This window comes from Natator depressus, chromosome 9 (genome assembly GCF_965152275.1).
Source record: "Natator depressus isolate rNatDep1 chromosome 9, rNatDep2.hap1, whole genome shotgun sequence".
NCBI classification, from domain to species: domain Eukaryota; kingdom Metazoa; phylum Chordata; order Testudines; family Cheloniidae; genus Natator; species Natator depressus.
In genome coordinates this window covers 80,908,660-80,929,657 of record NC_134242.1, presented here as the reverse complement: position 1 = coordinate 80,929,657, position 20,998 = coordinate 80,908,660, and the positions used below count along the sequence as shown (strand labels likewise).

Here is a 20,998-nt window from a genome sequence, read left to right as displayed (position 1 = left end):
AGTCTGTCTGCTAATAAACACACACATATACATATCTGCATAGCTAACTGAACAATGTGCAAATTCAAGCTCATCCCCTCTCCTGTGTAATTCATATAGCACAGAAAATCCACTGGGATGAAAAACTATGGGGAAATAACACCACACACCTATTTTGTTATCATAACCTGCAGGATACCAGGAGTCAGATCAAATAATGAAAGAATTAACATCTCCTCTTACAGTCATTGCTCTTTGTGATGTATTTTTATGCTTCTACACGTATGCATCTGGTGGGTCAGTTTGTGTGGCACCACGTTTCGGGTGTTTTAACACTCGTTTTTACTTAGGACTCTAATATCATCCCATCATGTGCCATACCCAGCAAAGGATTTTAGTCTTCAGTGCATGAAATAAGCCAGTTCACTGGCCCAAACTCTGGGTTTGGGATTAGGGCTGCCAACCCTCCAGGACTGTCCTGGAGTCTCCAAGAATTAAAGATGAATCTTTAATTAAAGATAATGTCATGTGATTAAACCTCCAGGAATTCATCCAACCAAAACTGGTAACTAGGGTGACCAGATTAGGAACAGTCCCGATAATTGGGGCATTTTCTTCTATAGGCGCCTATTACCCCCCTCCCCTTCCCGATTTTTCACACTTGCTGTCTGGTCACCCTATTGGTAACCCTATTTGGGATTAGCCGACCTGCAACCATAGATTCACCGTGGCCCATCGCCCTTGTGCGGGAGCCCAACCGACCCGTGTCTTTCACCCGACACCTTAGAGACCAGGGTCTTGTCTGAGCGCCCAGCGATGGAGGCTGGCCCCCCTGGACAAGGCCCCGGGCCCCCACACTGGGGTGCAAGGCAGGACCCCTGGGCTGGGGCCCCGCGCTCACCGGCAGTGCAGGCGGGAGCTGCACGCATCCGGTCTGGCCCCGCTCAGCCTTAACCGCCCACTCGCCACCGCTTCAGGGGATCACGCAACGCCCCGCCCCCCTCCTTGGCCCCATCCAAAATGGCTGCCTGGCCAGTGAGTGGGACCGCTCTCTCTGCACGGTCCTCCAAGCTCTATGGCGGCTTGTGTCAGGCGCCTCGCGTACGCCGGACGGGAGAGGAGTGAGCATGCGCATTGAATTTTCCTTCACTTCCTCTGGCGGCTGCTCCTGTTTCCGGCCCCCCACTTCCCTGGTAACAATGGAGCAGAAAATGGCCGCCTGAGAGGGGGAGGGAAGGAGACGCTGCTGCCGCTCGGGGAGGGACGGAGCAGAGCGAGCCAGGGCCGAGCCCGCTGAGCACCGGGGCAAGCAACGGACCGAGACCCGGGGGGAGGAGGGAGCCTGGCGGCGGCGGCGGGTGAGTATCGGGGCTGGACGCAGACTTTCAAAATGGCCTAGGGAAGGGAGAGGCCCAGGCCCAGGGGGGGAGGAGGCGGCGGCGGCGGCGCCGCTGCTCTGGTTGCCGGCGGAAAGGGGGAGTCTGTGTCCCCGAGCCTCTGCCCCCCTTCGATACCCGACCCTGCCTAGCCGGGGACGTTGGGAGGAGGGCCCTGGCGCACAGGCGGTGGGTGGGGATCCCCGCTCCTGGGGCAGGGAGGACAGCAGGCCCCTTTGGTCTCCCTGTCTCCCCGGAGGCGACCCCTTGGTCCTCTCTACCCCGTCCCCAAGTGTGAGCGCAGGTCCTTGTCGGCAGCAGGGGAGCCTCACTTCCTGCCCCATCCCCTCGGGCAGGGGAGGACTGACAGACACCTCAGGGCCCTTCCCCTCCGCACGGCCTGAGCCCGGAAGGGGACCCATTCTCCGTTTGGGCACCGGGCTAAGCGCCCTCTCGGGGGCTGCGGGGCTTGTCTTTCCGCTGTACCTAGCTGGGTTTGAGGGGGATTGAAACTTGAAACTAGTCCTTTGGGTTTGTAGGGAAACTTGCGCCTCTCTCTCTCGTGTCCAGGGTCTCCTTTAAGGAACTGTAGTTTCTCAGGCCCAAGCCTTCATTTTGTCCTCCCCACACCAGGAGCAAGGAGCCCCATCGTGAGGAGAGAAGTGGAGGGGACTCTCCCTATCACACTCTGTGAGAGCCTCTTTTATTGGGGCCTCTTCTATTTCCAAGTGTCCAGGTTGTTTATAGTTTTGTAACCCACGAAAACTCATGGCCTTCTGATCCCCATTTTCTGTCTAGTCTCGCTTACTTCCCAGTTACCTTTATTTACCACACCTCCAAAATGTTCTGAGGATAATGTAAAAATGATCTGTACTTTTAGGAATGTTTATGGAGGTTAAAACTCTGGTCATCCTGGGATGTCTTATGTTGTTTGTAGTCATACATCTCAAAGGAGGACCAAAATCTATTCTGTATGTATCTTATGGACTTATTCTTGATCCATTATCTATTTGATATACTTACAAAAAGGGTTTTCAACAAAAAACTTCCCTAGGACATTAAGTTGGAATGTTGGATACAGTTTGTATTTTCTGGTGTGAATAAAGAGCCCTGTTTAGTGTTGAATAAATGAGCTTTCAAACTGAAGTGGTACACAAATAACAATAATTAGGTGGACAGCACTACACCGAAGTCTTACTTCTCATCTGCACTATTGGCTATATTGTTTAATTTCAAGTTGGAGGTGACTATGAAATAGTAAAGAAGCTGTAACATCCATCTTCTAATCATTTCAACCATAATAAGTTGATAGGTAGAGTTGAAAATTAAACAGTAACTCCTTCATTTTGTAGATGAAGTTAAACGTCTTCTCCCAGTGTCTGGGATTGGATATGCTATGGTGATAGCCCAGCGGTTAAAGGTGCCTATGTATGCCCAGCGTAGGTATGCCCGTTTTGGAATGGTTAATCATCATTTGGAAAGTAAAGGAGTCAGAAATGTTGATCTAACTGCTCATCAAAAGAGGAAAACACATTTTATTAAACAGGTTACAAAGGAAATAATTACTGCATTCTTCCCCCCTCCCCCAGTTAGCAGTACTAAAAATGTATGTTCTTCTGGCTCTTAATGTCATATAATTAACCACACCAATATTTATATAAGGTGATGTGACATTCAAACAAATAGCAGGTCCCTAGCCTGGGTAATAAACATGTTGTCCAGTCCATATTAACTACCTCACAGAAAAGAGAGAGTTGACAGTTTCAGCACTCCTCATCTCTCCACCAAACTCAGAACAGCCTGGTGCCTAATCTTCACACACATTTTGCACTTGTTTGGTTAAGGGCATGATTTTTCTAACCAAAATATTTATACTGGTGTAGCCCCTTATAGAGTTAAAACAGTACAATTCTTGTGTATAGATAAGCTCTTAAGAATGTGTTTAGGCTAAGATTTAAAGGTGTCTGTAGGAATGTTAGTAACACCTTCTAACAAATCTAGTGGAGACAGGGCATTGTATAGTCTAACACATGCTAAACTGGTTTAATTGAAACCCAGCTAGATTAACTGATCACTTACTAGCTGAATAGTCTACACTAGACTTTTAGAGCATGTTAGCTGACATGTTCTAACACACCTTTAAATCCTCCTCTAGGTGAAGTCTAAGAGGGGCAGGAACTTGTAAAAACCTAAGCCAGTTGAAGTACAGAAAGGATAAAACATAGCACGTGTATACCTTTTTGCCATCAGGATCTCTTATTTTGAATTTCTTATACATAGGCACCTATCTTGCAACCCATATTTTTAAAAAATGTGTTAGTGTTAAACTTTAATGTAGGGATGGATCTTTCCATGGGTATATAAAGGTAACTTGAAGTGTCACAACATTTCCATTTGCTTTTCTCTTCTCAGAATGTATGAGACACTTGGCTGTGCATAAAAACATAAAATGCATATAAGGCTGCAATTTCATCTTCTTGTCCTGGTTTATGTCAGCAGACACCAATTGGTATTTCTTGGTTGATCTGAAGTATTGATGTTTAACTCTTTCCTTCAGTGAGGACTGCAAAGCTGAGCAGCTTCATTGCTAAAAAATCAAGTGGCAACACTTGATTAGGTAAGATATACTAATATACATTTACTTTATCCTCTTAATTTTAATAACTTTTTTAAAAAACTTCCAACAAGAACAGTCTTTTACAAATTCAGTATGCCAGAGGCATCTGTATCCATAATCTCATAAATAATGTACATGAATTTCTGTTTCTTGATTTGTCATCAAAATCAGATGAGATTGTAGTTTTACATACAGCTAGGTTTTATATTTAAACATAATATATAACTTAAATGTTATTAAATAAGGTATTCTTAAAAAAAAAATTTTTATATTTGGGAGTATTTCATGAATTAGACAGCAACCAGGATAGGCTTGTACCCTAATCCTCATTTGTTGGTTGCAGTTGTGTGTCAGCATAGCATTGGCCTGTTATCTCCAGTAGAATCTGTAATAGCAACAATTTTGCGGATTAAGTGGAGTTAAAAGAAGTGTTGAAGTTACATGTTTTTTGCATTGAAATTCTACAGGTTATGTTTGATTTAGAGCTTCCATTAACCGGAGGTCCTGTTTCTGCTGAAACTTGAGCACTACTCGACGGTCATCAGTTTTGCGGGTCTGGCTCCCCAGGATGCTACCCTACTTTTGCTGCTCTCCCTTTCAGTGACGACATTGGCTGCTGACATACCACAGTGCTGCTTCCTCCTAACTTCAGAGTGGGCGTTTTGCTTGCTGATCTTACAGGATGCTCAATTTTAGAGCAAGAGAGAACCATTTTCATGAGACTTCTCTTGTGATACCTCATGTCCAATAGGTCTTCTCTTCTGTGGTATAATCTAAAGACCAAAAGCAACATAATGTCTTATTTATTTTCATTTTCAACATGTCTTTTTGACAAATGCTATTTTAATAAGGAAAATTATAACATTTTGAGCCCTCAGCGTTGACAGTGGAGTTCTACGAGTGAAACATTTTATTGGATATGTGAAAGTATTGACATACGTTCTATTGCGATGTCATACCTATGATTAAAATGATATTCTGATTCTTATGGCTTCTGCTTGTTAGGGCTCTGGGAATATCTTTGTTCCTTTTTTAAAATAGCATTTTATACAAATACGTTGTAAAAAGACATACTTTTTCTGGTGTTCTTTGGCAAGCTGACATTTTTCCAGCTTAATTTTTTTTTAAGCAAGGAATGTACAGGTGAAATTTGAGTGGTGTAATGTTTGGGCTAAGATAAGTCTCTCTCCATCACGTTTAATTTCCAGATAGATACTTTAAGAACTTTCTGTAGGTGTTTTGTTTTATTTTAGAATGCACATTCATACTACATCCATTAGAGTTAATAGCAACAGGCAAAGAATAAGCCCAACATGTAAGGCAGACTTTTAAAAATTTGAAAACTTAATCCCCTATTGTGTCTACGCTGTAGATATTCAGACTGGTTTGAAGGCCCTGATCCTGCAGTACGTGTCTATGTGGAAAACTCATTATTTTAAGAGGGGCTGTAGGTAGACAGTGGTCCGTCTGTGTGTATCTTGTTGTAGGATTGAGGTGCAAATCTCAGTGAGCCATCTCCCTCACATGCTTGTGTTTTTTTTTTTTTTTAATGCTCTTAATAATTGGGTTCACTCAACAGTCATTTTCTGTGGTCTGTTTTTTGAGAGCAAGGATTTACAGGATAAACAATGATGAAATTTCAAGGTTGAAAACACATGAAATGTGTGGTTTCTTAATGTATTGCAACTAATTATTTATAAAGTACTTGGTGTTTGACATAGCTACATTAAAACTATTTACTAGTTTTTTCTCTTGTGCATCTTAGAAGAGCACAGATTGTACTAGTTTGTTTTTTGAAGCCTAGTCATTAATTTGGTTGTCACATCATGTTAAATAAGGCACTTTAAAACATGACTTAGGCTTTGCAAATATTTTTATACCTTGAGAGAAATGGAGTTCAAGATAGTCTAATAGCTAGTTTTAATTTCTCTCAGTGTGAGTTACTTGGTGTTGGAGAGCTTTTCTTGACAGGGCAGTAGTGAAGAGCTTTCATCATGAAAGAGGGTTAATAGTCCTACTGGAGATTTAGGTGATCTTTGGGGGTAGGGAATGTGTATATTTTCAAGTCAACTCTTGAGTTTTGTCTTGTACATTTTTCTTGAAGTTTGGTTTAGGGAGGGGCAACTCTGACTTCTATACTGATACAACAATTTACCTCTGATTATCAGAAAGGATGACTAGTTCCTTTAGGATGGAAGTGGATCAGTTGGTAATAGCTCATTAAATATTGTAGTAGGTAATCATTATTTAGAAATTAGTCCTTGTTGGGCACAGTTGCTAAACTGTTTCCACCTATTAACCATCCCTTTTGTGTATTCAAAGTTATAAATTAAATTTTTTGGGAAGAGAGTCAAGAAATCTGCATAATGTATAGGAATCTAATTTTCTAGAAAATATCCTGTACATGCCAAATGAAATGATGTCCCTCTTAAATATTGAAACCTGTATATTTTAATTTCATCTTAAAATATCAATCATTTAGACACAAGACGTTCTGGGGGAGATTAACTCCCTCCAGACAATTCTTAACAGTGCTTGCTGTTTTATAGTCTCTTTCCTCCTATTACTAAGGACTTTGAGACCTACTACATATTGCTGATGAAGAGCACAACTTTATTTTTTTAAATCGCTCCTTTTTCTTCAGACAGTGTATAGGAAAGACTTTGATCCTTTAGGGTCTCAAGTTTCCTTTTACTTTATACAAGTTGCAGATTTCAGCAATGACTGCAACTTAATTTTAGGTGGGTTTTATTCACTTACAGAAACAAAAGAACATGTACTAAGGTACTTCCCTGTAAATTCAGCTCAGATAGCTTTTGGGTTATTTTACTAAGGCCTGAAACAGCTTATTTATTTTCGTGCAAGGAAGACTTAGTTGGTAGGTCATTGTGTCATCTGCTCAATTAACACTTATTTCTGGGAAGCATCTTGTGATCCTCAGATGGAAGGTACCCTATAAGTGTAAAGTAGTAAAGATAAAGGTGAACTGAGAGTTTTCGCATTTTACTATTGTATGGGGTCTGAAGTGAATTTCTTAAATGGCTATTTTAGTAAATTCTTGAATTGTGATGCCTGACCCTCGTTCACAGATAGGCTATAACTTAGAAGCCATATATTTTTATGACTTTCTACTCAGGCCTAGTTGTCACAGTATCAATGAATTGATAATTTTAGTACTGGTGGTGGAGCAAAGTAACTGGTAATGGCAACTTTTTTCAATACCAAATGAATATCTTTAGTTCTCTATCATTTATACCCCCGAGACCATAAAATAACTCCTCCCTTGTAGATTATAAAGTCTTGAACTATAGATAGTCGCTTCTTGCTATTAAAGCTTGCTGTGTTTCATAGACTCTGCTGCTTCGTAGTGATGGTAAGGACAACACTAGTCATTTGTGCCTGGCACCTTTTGAGTAGATTGTTAATGAGTAACTACAGGGAATCCACTTGACTGACTTGTCAAAGAGTGGGCACACCAATTTAAGAGTTTACTGCAATAATATCTGGTTATTCAGCTGCTGAAAAACACTTCCCATCACCATTTTAAAGAAAACTTTCACTTGTTTCAGTCAAGTAGCTGTACAGACTCTTGTTTCCAGCGAACTTTAGACAAATCTTACTGTGCTTCCATAAAGATGTTCAGTTTCATTACTGGATAAACTAAAGTTGGCTATAATCAACAGATCTGCACTCACTACATCTTAGAGACATGAGCTCCTCCAGACATTTGTGCTCTCCCTCGCCAGTTCTGTGCTGACAGAAGAAGGGAAATTTCAGGTTGTGTTACGCAGGTAAGAACAAAATCTCATGTTAAGTTGACCTAAAGCAATAAAAGCAAGGAAACTCACTGATGTGAAACATACTATATATGACCTCCCCTACACAGGTTTAATAGGATGCCACAGCTATGTCTATCATAATGTATTGGCAGACATGGTGTGTCTTTCCCTTATTTGCATTTCTTGCTTTATAGTAATATGCTGCTTATGATATCTTAATGTGATGTTTACATTTTAGTGGATAGGTCTCATTTTAGGCATCAAGATAGTGCATTACACTCAAGACACAATTTGTATAGTGGACTTCAGTTATCTAACTGTATCTAGTTATTGTTTCCATAGGCGTCTGTTGCATAGTAATCTGGTAATGGTGCTGCTTTACCGCCGCTATTGAAATCCTGTTGTGTAGCTAGGCAGAACCAAGGAAACCCCATTGTCATTGTAGTACTATTAGTGTCCTAGTGATAGGCATCTAGAATTTATATGCCTGTATTCTGCAATGGCTAGGGTAGAAGAGAACTGTTTCTTAGAGGTGGATAAACTGGCTTGGTGTAGAGTCTACATTAGGTGTTTGCACTGGTGAAGCTACTTTGGGGTAGCTGTACCAGTGTGAAAATCCCTAATGTAGGCAAGCCTCCAGGAGTAAACCTAATAGTGTTGAATCTAAATGCAAGACCCTCCTCTGAGGCCTTCTTCCAATAATTACATTTGCCACATCCAACATGTAATTTTGGGCTTGGAGACGGAAGAAGACAAACACACAGTTACCTAAATGTGTGTAAACAAATGGGCTTGAAGATCATGCAATACCTCTCTTCTATTTAGGAGACGTTATGATTTAAACCAGTGGTCCCCAAGGCAGTGCCCACAGGTACCATGGTGCCCACCAGGCATTTTTGTGTGCCCGCAGGACACTGCGCCGCCGAGAAGCGTTGCCGTTTCTTGGCGGCATTTTGGTGGTGACGCTTCTTGCCGCTGCTGCATTTTGGCGGCGGGGTATCTGGCGCCCGCCACAGTCTTCTGGGAACAGCAATATGCTATTCCCACAGAAATGTTGGGGACCATTGATTTAAACTGTAGAGACATTCTGATTTTTCTTGACAGTTTTGTTTAGAAACCAAAAAGAGGATCAGTTTCATGCACTAGACCAGTTGTTTTCAACCTTTTTTCATTTGCAGACCCCTAAAAATTTCAAATGGAAGTGTGGACCCTTTTGGAATTCTTAGACATAGTCTGCAGACCCCCAGGGTCCACAGTTTGAAAACCACTGCACTAGGCAAGTGGCCGAGAAACAGATCCTATTATATTTGGAAATTCTCAGATTAAAAAGCACAAAACTCAGAATGGTGTGGTTTTTTTGTCCCGTCTCCCCCCTTCCCCCCCCCCCCCTTCAATATGTTCACGAGGCATCAGGAGCTGTTTAAAAAAAGAAAACATTTCCGGTGGAAATGTTGCAGAGGAGCATTCCATCAGGTGTAAAACTAGCTAGATAACCAGCCACTTGAGTAATTGGTGCATTCCCACAGTTGTGTAAGACAGTGCTTTACATCACGGTTGGTGAGGCATACTGATTAATAACCAGGCTTCCTTGTTTTGGCTTCCATTTGGATAGGTTTACGTTTAACATAATTTCTCCAGAGGTGATACGTTTTCACTGTTAACGTTGACCAAATGCAGATATTACCATATCTTACTAATGTTGAGAGATGTGTTAGAGGTTCTAACCTAACTGAAGTAGGAAAAGTGTGGGGAGAATGCATATATATTGGATTCCTGTTAACAGCTGGCAATATGCCAGGTACATAAGACTTTTTGGTCTCATATTCCACTTCATCAAAATTGACAGTTTAACTGCTGTCTAATAAATTACTTTTGGCATTAAATTCCAGAATTCATTCTACAGAACCTTTTTATCCCGAGGAACTGAATGATCTTTGTATTGCAATGTGTTCTGTGGCACCCACAATCTACTATGCTGTAATTCTGCTTCCTAGTTTTCACATTTCTTCCAGATGCTTTTTGGGATTGGCTATTCCTCTTAATTGTCCAGAGGGATTGCTGATGAGTAACACGAGGCACTTCCTTTCCTTATAGGCTTGAGCTTGGGAGGCTTAATCCTATTAAAATTGCCTTCTAAAGGAACATAGTATTGGATTCAGATGACTCATGTCCTTCACAGGATTGTTTTAAGGCAGCCTTTAGGCTGCTCTAGGTTCTGCTTTGTCACGTAGCTGCAACGTTAGGGTATGCTATAAGGCGGTTTAGACGTCTCCTTCCTGAGCAATGTTGGGTGCACAAAAGATTGCCTGAAGGATTTGGTCTGTAATTTTTATGCTTCCCTAAACATACTGCATTTTTAAAATGATTGATTTAAATTCTGGATCAAGTAGTGATTTAAATTGTGGTACAAGATACCCATATAACTGGAACTTTATCAGCAAACTAAATTTCTCCTTAAATAATTTAAATATATGAATAGTGATTAAGTGTGTGTTGTCAGAGTCAAGTTCAACGACAGATTGTGCTGAATTCCACTGAATGTGTCAATAAGCATTACAGATTATTTTATTAATTTTTGTATGTATGGTTTTCAAAATATGTAGTTTTCCTCTCCTTTTTTTAGATACTTTCCCACTCTTTCATCAACATGGAAAGCTCAGATTCTAACGATAAAGGAAGTATTGATCACTCAGAAGCACAGCGCCGGAGTCAGCTGGATCGATTAGAACGTGAAGAAGCTTTTTATCACTTTGTAAATAACCTGAATGAAGAGGACTATAGGCTTATGAGGGATAACAATTTGCTAGGAACACCAGGTATGTTAAAACATGTAGGTAGCATGAAAACTTTAATTTACGAATGTGAATGCCTCTGCACCCATTTTCAGACTACCTAGTTCCTCTCTCCATTCTGGTGCTGAATGTGTCTTCAGCATTTCTGATATTTTTACTACTATTTTATGCCATTATAGAGAGTAGTTCTTCTGCTTAGTTGAGCACACAGTAGACCAGTGGTTTTCAAACTTTTTTTCTGGTGACCCAATTGAAGAAAATTGTTGATACCCGCATCCCAACGGAGCTGGGGATGAGGGGTTTGGGGTGTGGGAGGGGGCTTAGGGCTGGGGCAGAGGGTTGGGGTGAGGGCTGTGGGGTGGGGCCAGGAATGAGGGGTTCAGGGTGTCAGGGGCTTTGGGCTGTGGAGGGGGTTGGGGTGCAGGAGGGGGTTGGGGCTGGGGGTGCAGGCTCTGGGGGAGGCCAGGGATGAGGGGTTTGGGGTGCAGGAAGGGGCTCCGGGTTGGGGCAGGGGATTGGGGCACAGGGTTTGGGTGTGGGTTTACCTCCGGCGGCTCACGGTCAGCGGCACAGCCCAAGTGCAGAGGCAGGCTTCCTGCCTGTCCTAGCGCCGCGGACTGTGCTGTGCCCCGGAAGTGGCCAGTGGAGGTCTGGCTCCTAGGCGGAGGTGCGCAGCGAGCGCCCCATGCGCCCCCCACCCCCCACCCCCCCGGCCTAGGAGCTGGACCTGCTGCTGGCCGCTTCTGGGGCGCAGCGCGGTGTCAGACTCAGAACAGATAGGAACTATTAATTTTTACTGGCCGGCCACCAGGCTCTCTGGGTGCATTCCACGACCTAGTACTGAAGTTTGAAAACCACTGCAGTAGACCATTCCTTGAAGGTAATATGAATAGTGTAGAGCTTGTTAGGTTAAACTAGATGTGCTAATTCAATTTAAGAAAATGTTAGTGTTCACTGGGACTTGCAAAGTCTGTACTACCGAGGGCTGCATTGGCATCTTGCCAGGTATCTGAGTCTCACTTGGGCTGTTTCTACATAAGAAGGTTGCAGTGGTTTAACTAAAGGTGTCATTTTAAAACCAATTTAGCTAAACCTGTGTGAACAGTCTTGTCTCAGTATAAGAGTGGCTTATTTTGGTTTAGTTAAAACTGATTCCTAATAGATTTGTGTAAACTGAAATCAACAACTCTTAATCTGAAATGCGTCCGCTGTGGTGTTTTTGCACTGGTTTAACTAAATCAGTTTAAAATAACACTTTTAGATAACCAGTGCAACTTTCTCTTGTAAATGATGCCTTGATTGATGTAGGATGGAGAATACTGCTGGCATGTGGTTACAAGACCCAGAAAGCATTTTGCCATCTTCTGAGCACGTAACTCTTTGTTAGCTGGAGCCTCAGCAAATCTTACCTAAGGGCAATAGTGTTGGAGGGCTGTGATTTATGCTTTGGCTACCCTGACTTAGGTATCACAGTGTGTCAGAATTCAGAAAACACTTAAAAGCAGTCAGTATCTTGTTAGGACAGTATTTGCAGTTCAAAGAGAATGTAGGCGTAAGAACTCTTAAGCTATGGATTATTCTTGCCTTTGCATATCTGCCTTTAAAATAGTTTTGGAAATCTTTGCTTCCTAAGGTGAAATTACTGAAGAAGAACTGATGAGAAGGCTACATCAAGTTAAAGAAGGTCCACCACAGCAAAACGGTGATGAGAATAGAGGTATATATACTGTATTTGTGGAAGCTCTTGACTTTAGCACCCAATATAGATCTTAACTTGAGTGCAGGAATGGAACATGTTAAGCCTAGGCAGGTGTGAGGTGAGCAGTGTTTTAGAATTAAGTGAAGATAATCTGATATCTGCTTCAGAGGTCAAAGTTTTGAAGAGATTTCAGCTAGAACATGTCGCACTTCTATTTTGCTGCACTGTGATCATTTCTGCATTTCTTTATTTTTGTTTAGATTTCTCTCCATTCTGTTCCCTTACTGGAGTGCTTTCTGAGATTCCCACATTTTCTCACCTTTACTCTTTCCCTCTCAAGGTTGCCACATTGCCTCCCTACAGAAAGGTTTACACATGGGTCCCACTGAACCCTGTCATTGTTAGCTAAATGAGTGTGCTAAACTAGAGAACCAAGTATTCCAGGCCACTAAGGCAATGTCTACACTAGCACTTATGTTGGCAAAACTTTTGTTGCTCAGAGATATGAAAAAACCACTCCCCTGAGTGACATAAATTTTGCCAGAATAAGTGCTCATGTGTACAGCACTATGTTGGTGGGAGAGCATCTCCCACCGACATACTACCACTGCTTGTTGAGTTGGTTTTATTTTGTTGGCGGGAGAACTCTCTCCTGTTGGCATAATGTGGCTACACAAGTACTCTTACAGCAGCACAACTGTATCTGTACAGCTGTGCCTCTATATGCTTGTAAATATAGACATGGCTTTGGTTTTGTGATTTAACTGCTGCTATACTAGACCATTGAATGGACAGTATTCGAGCAAGTAAAAACATCTATTTTTTTTTTTTAACAGTTGAAACATAACTGATTTTCCATTTAGTTGTTACAAGAAATAATTATTTTGATGACTTGTTTGCTATTTGGCTACAACTTCTAGAGAGGCATAATTATTGGCAGTAGAAAAATGTCCACTCATGCTCCCGCAAAGAAACAGCTCTTTTAGACATAACACTAATCAAGATGTTAAGGATGAAACTGTTACGGTGTTTAAAAGGCTTAAATATTTTAAGGCTGTAACTTGCTTAATTAAGGAATTATATTTTTGGAAAATTTAATCTAAGAATTACCTCAGTTCTCTAATTTTGGTAGTTCCCTTTCTTTTGACAGGTGCAGAATCCACAGAAGATGTTTCTAATAGAGATTCCATAATAGACTGGCTTAATTCAGTACGACAGACTGGAAATACCACACGGAGCGGGCAAAGAGGAAACCAGTCTTGGAGGGCAGTGAGCCGGACTAACCCTAACAGTGGTGATTTCAGATTCAGTTTGGAAATAAATGTCAACCGTAATAATGGGAACCCAAACCCAGAAGCTGAAAATGAGCAATCTGTAGAGCCCTCCAATGGTGAGGATTTGGAAAATAGCCAAAGTGACACTGAGACTCCAAGATCTGAATCGCCATCTGTAAGGCAGCCTGGATCAGACAGAAGTACCTCTGAGGAGTTAGCAACTGAGGAAGCATCTCCTCTCAGAGGCCAGAGAAGAGCAAGAAGCAGGAGCCCAGAACAACGAAGAACCCGGGCTAGGACTGATAGAAGTAGGTCACCTATTAATCCAGCAAGCGAGACTCCTCGCAGGTCTCCTCACAATATGCCATCTCAGACACTTGATCATTCCCTGGTAAATGAATCCGAGGGAAGTTCTAGAACTAGACAGCATGTGACGTTAAGGCAACATACAACGGGGACTGAGATTGCAAGTGAAAATGCAGTTCTGTTTTCAACCCCTGAAACAAGACCTGCTCCTCCAGCATTAGGTTCTTCAGAAACAAATGGCAGCAGTGAGTCTGCAGCTCCTGGACAGAGGCCACCTACCATAGTTCTTGATCTTCAAGTGAGAAGAGTCCGTCCAGGAGAATATCGGCAGAGAGACAGCATAGCCAACCGAACCCGATCCAGGTCCCAGACACCAAACAATACAGTCACTTATGAAAGTGAACGTGGAGGGCTTAGGCGCACATTTTCACGTTCAGAACGGGCTGGAGTGAGAACTTATGTCAGTACCATTAGGATTCCTATTCGTAGAATCATAAACACGGGCTTTAATGAGACAACATCAGTTGCAATTCAGACCATTCTAAGGCAGATAATGACAGGTTTTGGAGAATTAAACTACTATATGTACAGTGATGGTGATGCAGATCCTAGTGGCCCAGTCCCAAACCAAAATGTAGATGCTCCTGAGCTACAGAATGGAGGTGATAGTGGTAGTACTAGTTCACGCAGTGAAAGTACTGAAGGTAGCTCAGGGGAGGTATATGAAAGTAGTAATGAAGGAGGTTCAACATCTGTTAGGCGGGAAGGTCGGAATACGAGGGGATCAGTCACTTTTGAAGAAAGTGGCTCTTTACCATTCCTTAGCCTAGCACAGTTTTTTCTACTAAATGAGGATGATGATGACCAGCCAAGAGGACTCACCAAAGAACAAATTGACAACCTAGCATGGAGGAATTTTGGTGAAAGCGATGCTCTGAAAACCTGTAGTGTCTGTATTACAGAATACACAGAAGGCAACAAGCTTCGTAAACTGCCTTGTTCCCATGAGTACCATGTCCACTGCATTGATCGCTGGTTATCAGAAAATTCCACTTGTCCTATTTGTCGTAGAGCAGTCTTAGCATCTGGTAACAGAGAAAGTGTTGTCTAAATGAGATCTGAATTTTTGGCTGAACAGCTGGTGTAATAGTGATGGGCAACAAAGTCACTTTCATTATGGCCACTTTTTGAGTGGTGCTTCAATGTAAAGTAATGAGTTTGGCTGCTTCTTCCCTCATGGAAACATTTTCTCAGAATTAAAGCTTTTAAAATGGGAATCTCTTTAAATCAGAGTCTCCAAATCTATTCAGTTTCAGTGTCTCGAATTTCAGAAAATTTTATTTCCCCTAAGATGCCTATTTGCTATAAATTTCTTTTTTTTTCCCCATCATCAAGACTGTTAAGCTCCTTCCCCCGCCTTCCCTTCCCCTCCCCATGCATTGTGAATCTTAAAGACCTCAGCACTCAGCTCATCCCTTTAAGGAACTTATCTGAGAAGTCATCCTAGCTACAGCACATGCTTCATAGTGGATTTTTAAAAACAAACCCAGCTATCCCACTGAATATGAAATTAATTCAACTGCACCCTTAAATATAATTTTGGTTAATTTTCATATTGCGTATTCTTGGACATGTGAGTGCAGATAACACTAATGTTAGCCCTTTTCCCATTGTACAGCTGTCTCCAGCCCATCACTATGGCACGCTGTAGAGTGAGCTGATTGCTTAATCGGGATATTTATCTTGTGGAAATATAAGAATTGCCTATGCTTGTTTAAATAAAAAAATCACAATTTTTGTTTTACAATTGTAAAGCTTTTTTGTAGAAGCTCAGTACTTTTCCAGTGCACTGTTGTACTAATGCATTAAGAATTAAAATTGTACCATGCTTAGAAATGAAGAGAATGCTTTTCATATAAGACCCACCACACACACAGCAAACTAAATACAAGCGAGCTGCTTTTGTAAATGTTATTGTCAAGAGCAGTGCATATCTGTACTATTTAATTTATGTGAACAGCTACTGTAACATAAAACAGTTAAGAATTAGACATCTTAATTGCATTAAAACTGATAGCAATTGAATGTTATAATTGCAATGTCTTGGCTCAGTAATGCCACCAAAAAGGTGGTGATAAAAAAAAAAAAATAGAAACCTGCTCTGAACACTGGTTTTTTCTTTGTATGGTTACTGATGTGTAATGATACAAATTTGTATGTACCAGTTTCATTCAGTGAGGATTTTGCCCAAGTTTTGTATTAAGCTGTATTTTAATCACTGAGGGGGCTGTATGTAACTTTCAGCAGTCACATGTTGGCAAATTAATTTTTCTTTTTCCACCCTAATGACATAGTTAATCTCTGGAGCTTTGGTAGTTGATTTAACACACTGACCTCCAAAAATCAATGGAAGTTGCAGTGTCCAGGGTAGAGAAATTAACATTTAGGTGTAACTGAGAGATAATCTTCTAACAGAAGTTTATCAAACAAATTGCCAATCTTAAATTGTTGGTTACTGGAATACATTTAAAAAATGAAATTTCAAGTTGTTTGAATTTGCAACTTATTTTCCTTAAAGTAAAATATTAGGCATGTCTCTTTACTGTTAAAGACTGTCTAAATTCCAGTTGCATTCTGTATTAAAAGTTAATGTGGGCTTATCACAATTCAGATCTTATAAATGCATTTACACAATTTTAAGTCTTCTTTGGAAATGTTCATACCTCAGCTGTCTTTACACGGTGGGAAACCTCTTCCCCATCTCCCCCATCCCCAAGAAACCTTCCTTTTGTTTTACTCTTTAGTAGCTTTGCCAACGCTACGTGCTTCTCAAGGAAAGCAATGTTCTGTTTCAAGTAAAAAATATAGTAGTTGTTAACTAGGGATATGAACTGCTCTTGCTGGCTAGGTCCAAACTGTTGCTCAATACTCAGATGACAAAACCAAACCTCTCCTGTCTTTTTTACGTTAACAGATCTTCAGTGTTTGAGTGGTGGTTACATAGAACGTCATCCTAGCTGTTAAAGCCATTATAATTGAAGTACTCACCAGCCAGGTCAGGATTCCAAGGTGTTCTGGGGCCCTCCCATTTTTCTAACAGTGCATTTTCCTGTCATCCCCAGTTCAGTGGGGAATCCTGACTGGTTGGTGAGCTCGCTTTCCTTGTGGTGGAACGCTCCATCATTGTAAGGGTGTTCCTTATCATATGTTTATAAAACATTTTATAAACAAATACATGCTCTCGAATGTTTTCTCTCTGAGATGTGTTCAGCTATAAAATTGGAGTTTAGATATTAATGTTACTGGTTGGACTTTGATTCATGAATGTATCTAATGAATCTTAAGCCAAAACTACTTCTCAAACATTGGACACCATGATTTTGAATCTTTTCTGTAGTGTGCACATAAGTGTATGCAATCACTTGCATTTTTCAGTAACAGTCTTTGCTGACTTGGACTGTAGAATTCAAATTGAAATATTTTATAGTGGTATTTGCTACTGATTTCTAAATACACTTTTAGCTTTTTAAAATCAGATGTCTTAGGAGGACTAAGGACAGAAATTAGAATAATATGAGCCCATTAGCAACAAGTGATACTCAGTGGAGCAAGGCTGTAATACCTCATTAAGAAGTTACTCTTGTTAATTCAGATTGTTCTTGGTTTCCAAGAACTATACAGTTCAACAACCATCTTTGTAGTTTTATTATGATTGCCTAAAAGTGGTATGCCTTAATGTTTTAACTTTATGTAATTGTACCAACAGTTTAGTGTCTGAGGTTCCCAAAAAGGTACCAGAAACCAGTGTTCACCTCAATTAAGAATCCTTTGAATGTTTCAAATGTTTTAATTATTTATAATGAAATTCCTTTTTAAACTTACTATACCAGTAGCACTGGGGTTTGTTTCTTTGACTTCAAACAATTGGCATGATTGATATTGCTGTTAGTGAGGAACTCTTAAGTAGATGAGGCATTTACCAACGTCCACAACAGTTCTGGAAATGAGCAATGGTATAACTGTGCTCTGAGCTACATCCAGTAACTCAGTGGCGTTTATGAATTACTTTCATATTATGAATTGTGCAAAACAAATCTGTGGAAAATTATTGGCCTGATCCAGCAGCAGGAATTCTCATCTGAATAAGGGTTGCTGGATCAGGCCCTAGTATTATAAGGTAGTTTAGTTCATTCCTGTATAGTACAATAAATTTATGGGTGTCATTCTTTCCTTTAAAGTTATATTAAGCTTTAAAAGCCAATATTAATACTTCAATTTTAAATTAAATTGCAAGCTTTATAGGTAAAGTATAAAAGCGTCTCTAGTGAGGTGCTCACAATTAGCTAAAGTTAGTCTCTTGAATCAATTTATTTAAAAATATATGAATCCTTTTGGTGCCAAGCATTCTTAACATATTTTCATTTATAGCTTTCTTAAGCTTAAACCTATTTTTTCAGCATTGGAATTGTAGATGGATGTGCACTGTTTTTACAGCCACTTTACTGGATGCCAGTGGCCACTGAGAGGTTAAAACACAGCCGTTATCTTTTTGGGGTTTTTTTTTAATGCCCACGTGTACATAGATGAATAAATTTAAAAGATTCTGGTAGCCTTATTATACATTTGCTGCTCTGCTCTCCTCTCCTTAGTTTATAGTGCCATCTTGAGGAAGCTTTTTTTACCCTCCTTCAAAGTTGGGGCAAATACACATCTTTGACTCCATTATTTATTAAAACATTAATTTCTTTGCTGTTTAAGTTGGTTTTGTGTTTGAAGAAGCTCCCCTGCTAGAGCTTGTATAAGGAAAGCTGACGTTAAAAAAAAAAAAAAAAGGAAAAAAAAAACACACACACACACACACAATTGCACATTGTGGACAGCCATCCTTCCGGTGTTTGGGATTACCCCTAGGTATTTAAAATGTAGAAGAGTGCACAATCTTTTGTTTTGTAAGAGTGCAGCATATAGTTCTAATCAAACTGCAAATTTGTAGACATTTTTAATGGGTTTTATCCATTAAGTGAAAGAACTGTGAAAAGTAGTGATTGGTTTTTATTGGGATTCTTCTTTTACTTGCACTTTTGTAAAAAAAAATAAAAATAAACAGCTTTTTGCAAATAGTATTTTGCAGGCAGTTAGTTCATTTATGTTAACTGATCCTTGTTTGGAAAATAGTGTTATTTGACAGGGTAGTTGCTGCACTGCATGCATAGAAACTACTCGTTAAAAGTTTCTTAAGGACTTTCTGTAGGAAGTATTGGTGTGCATGCATAGCAGCTGCATTAAAATGATACTGTACAAATTTTGAAGAAGCCATGATTGGCCATTGTGCCAACTTGCAGATTAATGTGTTTTCAACTAATGTTGACACAATGGACAGTAATGACTGTCCGCTATCCATGGATTATGCGAATATGTAGTGTCCAAAGGACCATTTCACTAATCTAATTTCAGTATGAAATTTATCTTAAAATATTTGCCTACACTTTGAGGAAATTCATGGTCTGAGATGTGTTATAGTAACTAGGGTCTAATTTTAAGATGAGAAAAGAAATTTAGTTAAAGCATTGGTTTCCATTTTGTACCAGTGTGCCTAGGTATTCCATGGGTCTTCCAACAGTGTGTGTTCTTAATCAGCACATATATTGCAATATCAAGGTTCAGCTGGCTGGGTTTAGCTGTTTAGCTGCAGCCTTAACTTTTCTTTGCATTGTTAATTTGAGACCCTTGCTATAACTGTAATGTGGCATTCCGTGTAAGAATCTGGTGTTTCCATTCATCCTCAGTATGACTGGGGATTTATGTGACTTGATTAGGGTTACGTGATCAGATCTTGAGTTGATTAGGTATGCAGTTGTAATGGAAATGCCTGTGCCAGATTAGCTGGCTTCTCCCAGGAGATGTTAACTTGGAGCCATGTTAAGGGAATTAAGCAACACAGTTAGAAATATTTCAAATTTTCACCTACAAGAGGCTTTTTTTTGTTTGGGTTGGGTTGCTGAGGGGAAGGAGACAGAAGCAAATCTAATGGTAATGTAATTTACTCAAAGCACATTAAATTATGTTGTGTAAAAATTAGTTTGATTCTGTTATATCAGGGCTTCCCAACCTCTTTTGCACCAAGATTTCCTTTTTCTTATGGGCGAATCCATTATTGAACCTTATTTGGTTCCATTATCTGGTTTTCGTCACTTAAATTAAAATCCCAAGAGCCCTTCCCTATCTCTGTTAGGCTGTTGGCTGGGAAGCCCTGTATTAAACTGAGAATGTAACAATTTTCCTTTTTGTACAGTGCTTTACATTGTTTATATTGGACTTTAGTACAAAATGGTACTCTAAAAGGTCATAAAACAGTTTGATCATATTTGATAGCTAACATTTTAGGAGGAGTTTGTTTCCTATGTAAGATGTCATAATGCAAATTTAAATAGACTCAATAAAATGCATGAAGTGATAATTTTGTTCTTGATCATCGCTCCTTGGGGACTGGGGGGGGGTGTTCATTCTGTAGTGGGAATGTAATTGGGACTACCAGGGTTAATAGCTCATGATAAATGTGATAGGAATCCTTTTTTTTTTTCAGGTTTCAGAGTAGCAGCTGTGTTAGTCTGTTGTTTGAAGTGGGAGAGCAGGAAAGGAATAAGAACAACCTATGGCTTTTTGTCAAAAGAATTTGTCTGCTTCTTTGTATACTAAACTGAAGGGATAAATCTCACCACATACAAGAGTTCACTAAATCAGTTGCATAGAATACAAGGACATAGTTTTAATTCATCTTCCAAAATAGTAGCTGTGATTTATGGGTGCTATTCAGTAACTGAAATCAATGACCTGGCCTCAACGGTGAAAGTCAATCTAGAAACATGCAGAGGGCCATAGAAACACTGTCAAGATTGCATAAATTCATGTATGGCCAGAGGCTTCCTTTTAAATTAATCTCTGACCTGTGTGCAGTGCTCCACATGAATGAGAAGGAAACTAAATACCTTTTGGAGGATGTGGAAAACTATATGCTTCTCCATGCATGCTCTAGTAGGAAGCAAAGACCAATCCTGGACACATGGGATGATGTCTGAAACAAAGGGTGGGAGGGTCTAATTGTATTTATTAAGACAGCGTTCAACAAGATGTAACAAAAAATGGAAGGCAGGAGTAGGAGAATAGTGATAGGATTGC

The 20,998-nt window shown here is 40.3% G+C and overlaps 1 protein-coding gene across 4 annotated transcripts; it reads left to right on the top strand.

The window, feature by feature from the left end:
• Window positions 1-1,253: 1,253 nt before the first annotated feature.
• On the top strand, window positions 1,254-20,267 carry RLIM (ring finger protein, LIM domain interacting). Of its 4 annotated transcripts, XM_074962437.1 has the most exons (5): window positions 1,254-1,337; window positions 3,913-3,972; window positions 10,375-10,567; window positions 12,177-12,260; window positions 13,393-20,267. In XM_074962437.1, the coding sequence occupies exons 3-5, from the start codon at window positions 10,399-10,401 to the stop codon at window positions 14,931-14,933; spliced, it is 1,794 nt and encodes a 597-aa protein (XP_074818538.1). In that variant the 5' UTR covers window positions 1,254-1,337; window positions 3,913-3,972; window positions 10,375-10,398; the 3' UTR covers window positions 14,934-20,267. The 4 variants fall into 4 exon arrangements, with proteins under 4 accessions (XP_074818538.1, XP_074818540.1, XP_074818539.1 ...); XM_074962439.1 differs by lacking the exon at window positions 3,913-3,972 and having other exon boundaries at window positions 1,319-1,337; XM_074962438.1 differs by lacking the exon at window positions 1,254-1,337 and having other exon boundaries at window positions 3,864-3,972.
• The last annotated feature ends 731 nt before the right edge of the window (window positions 20,268-20,998 follow it).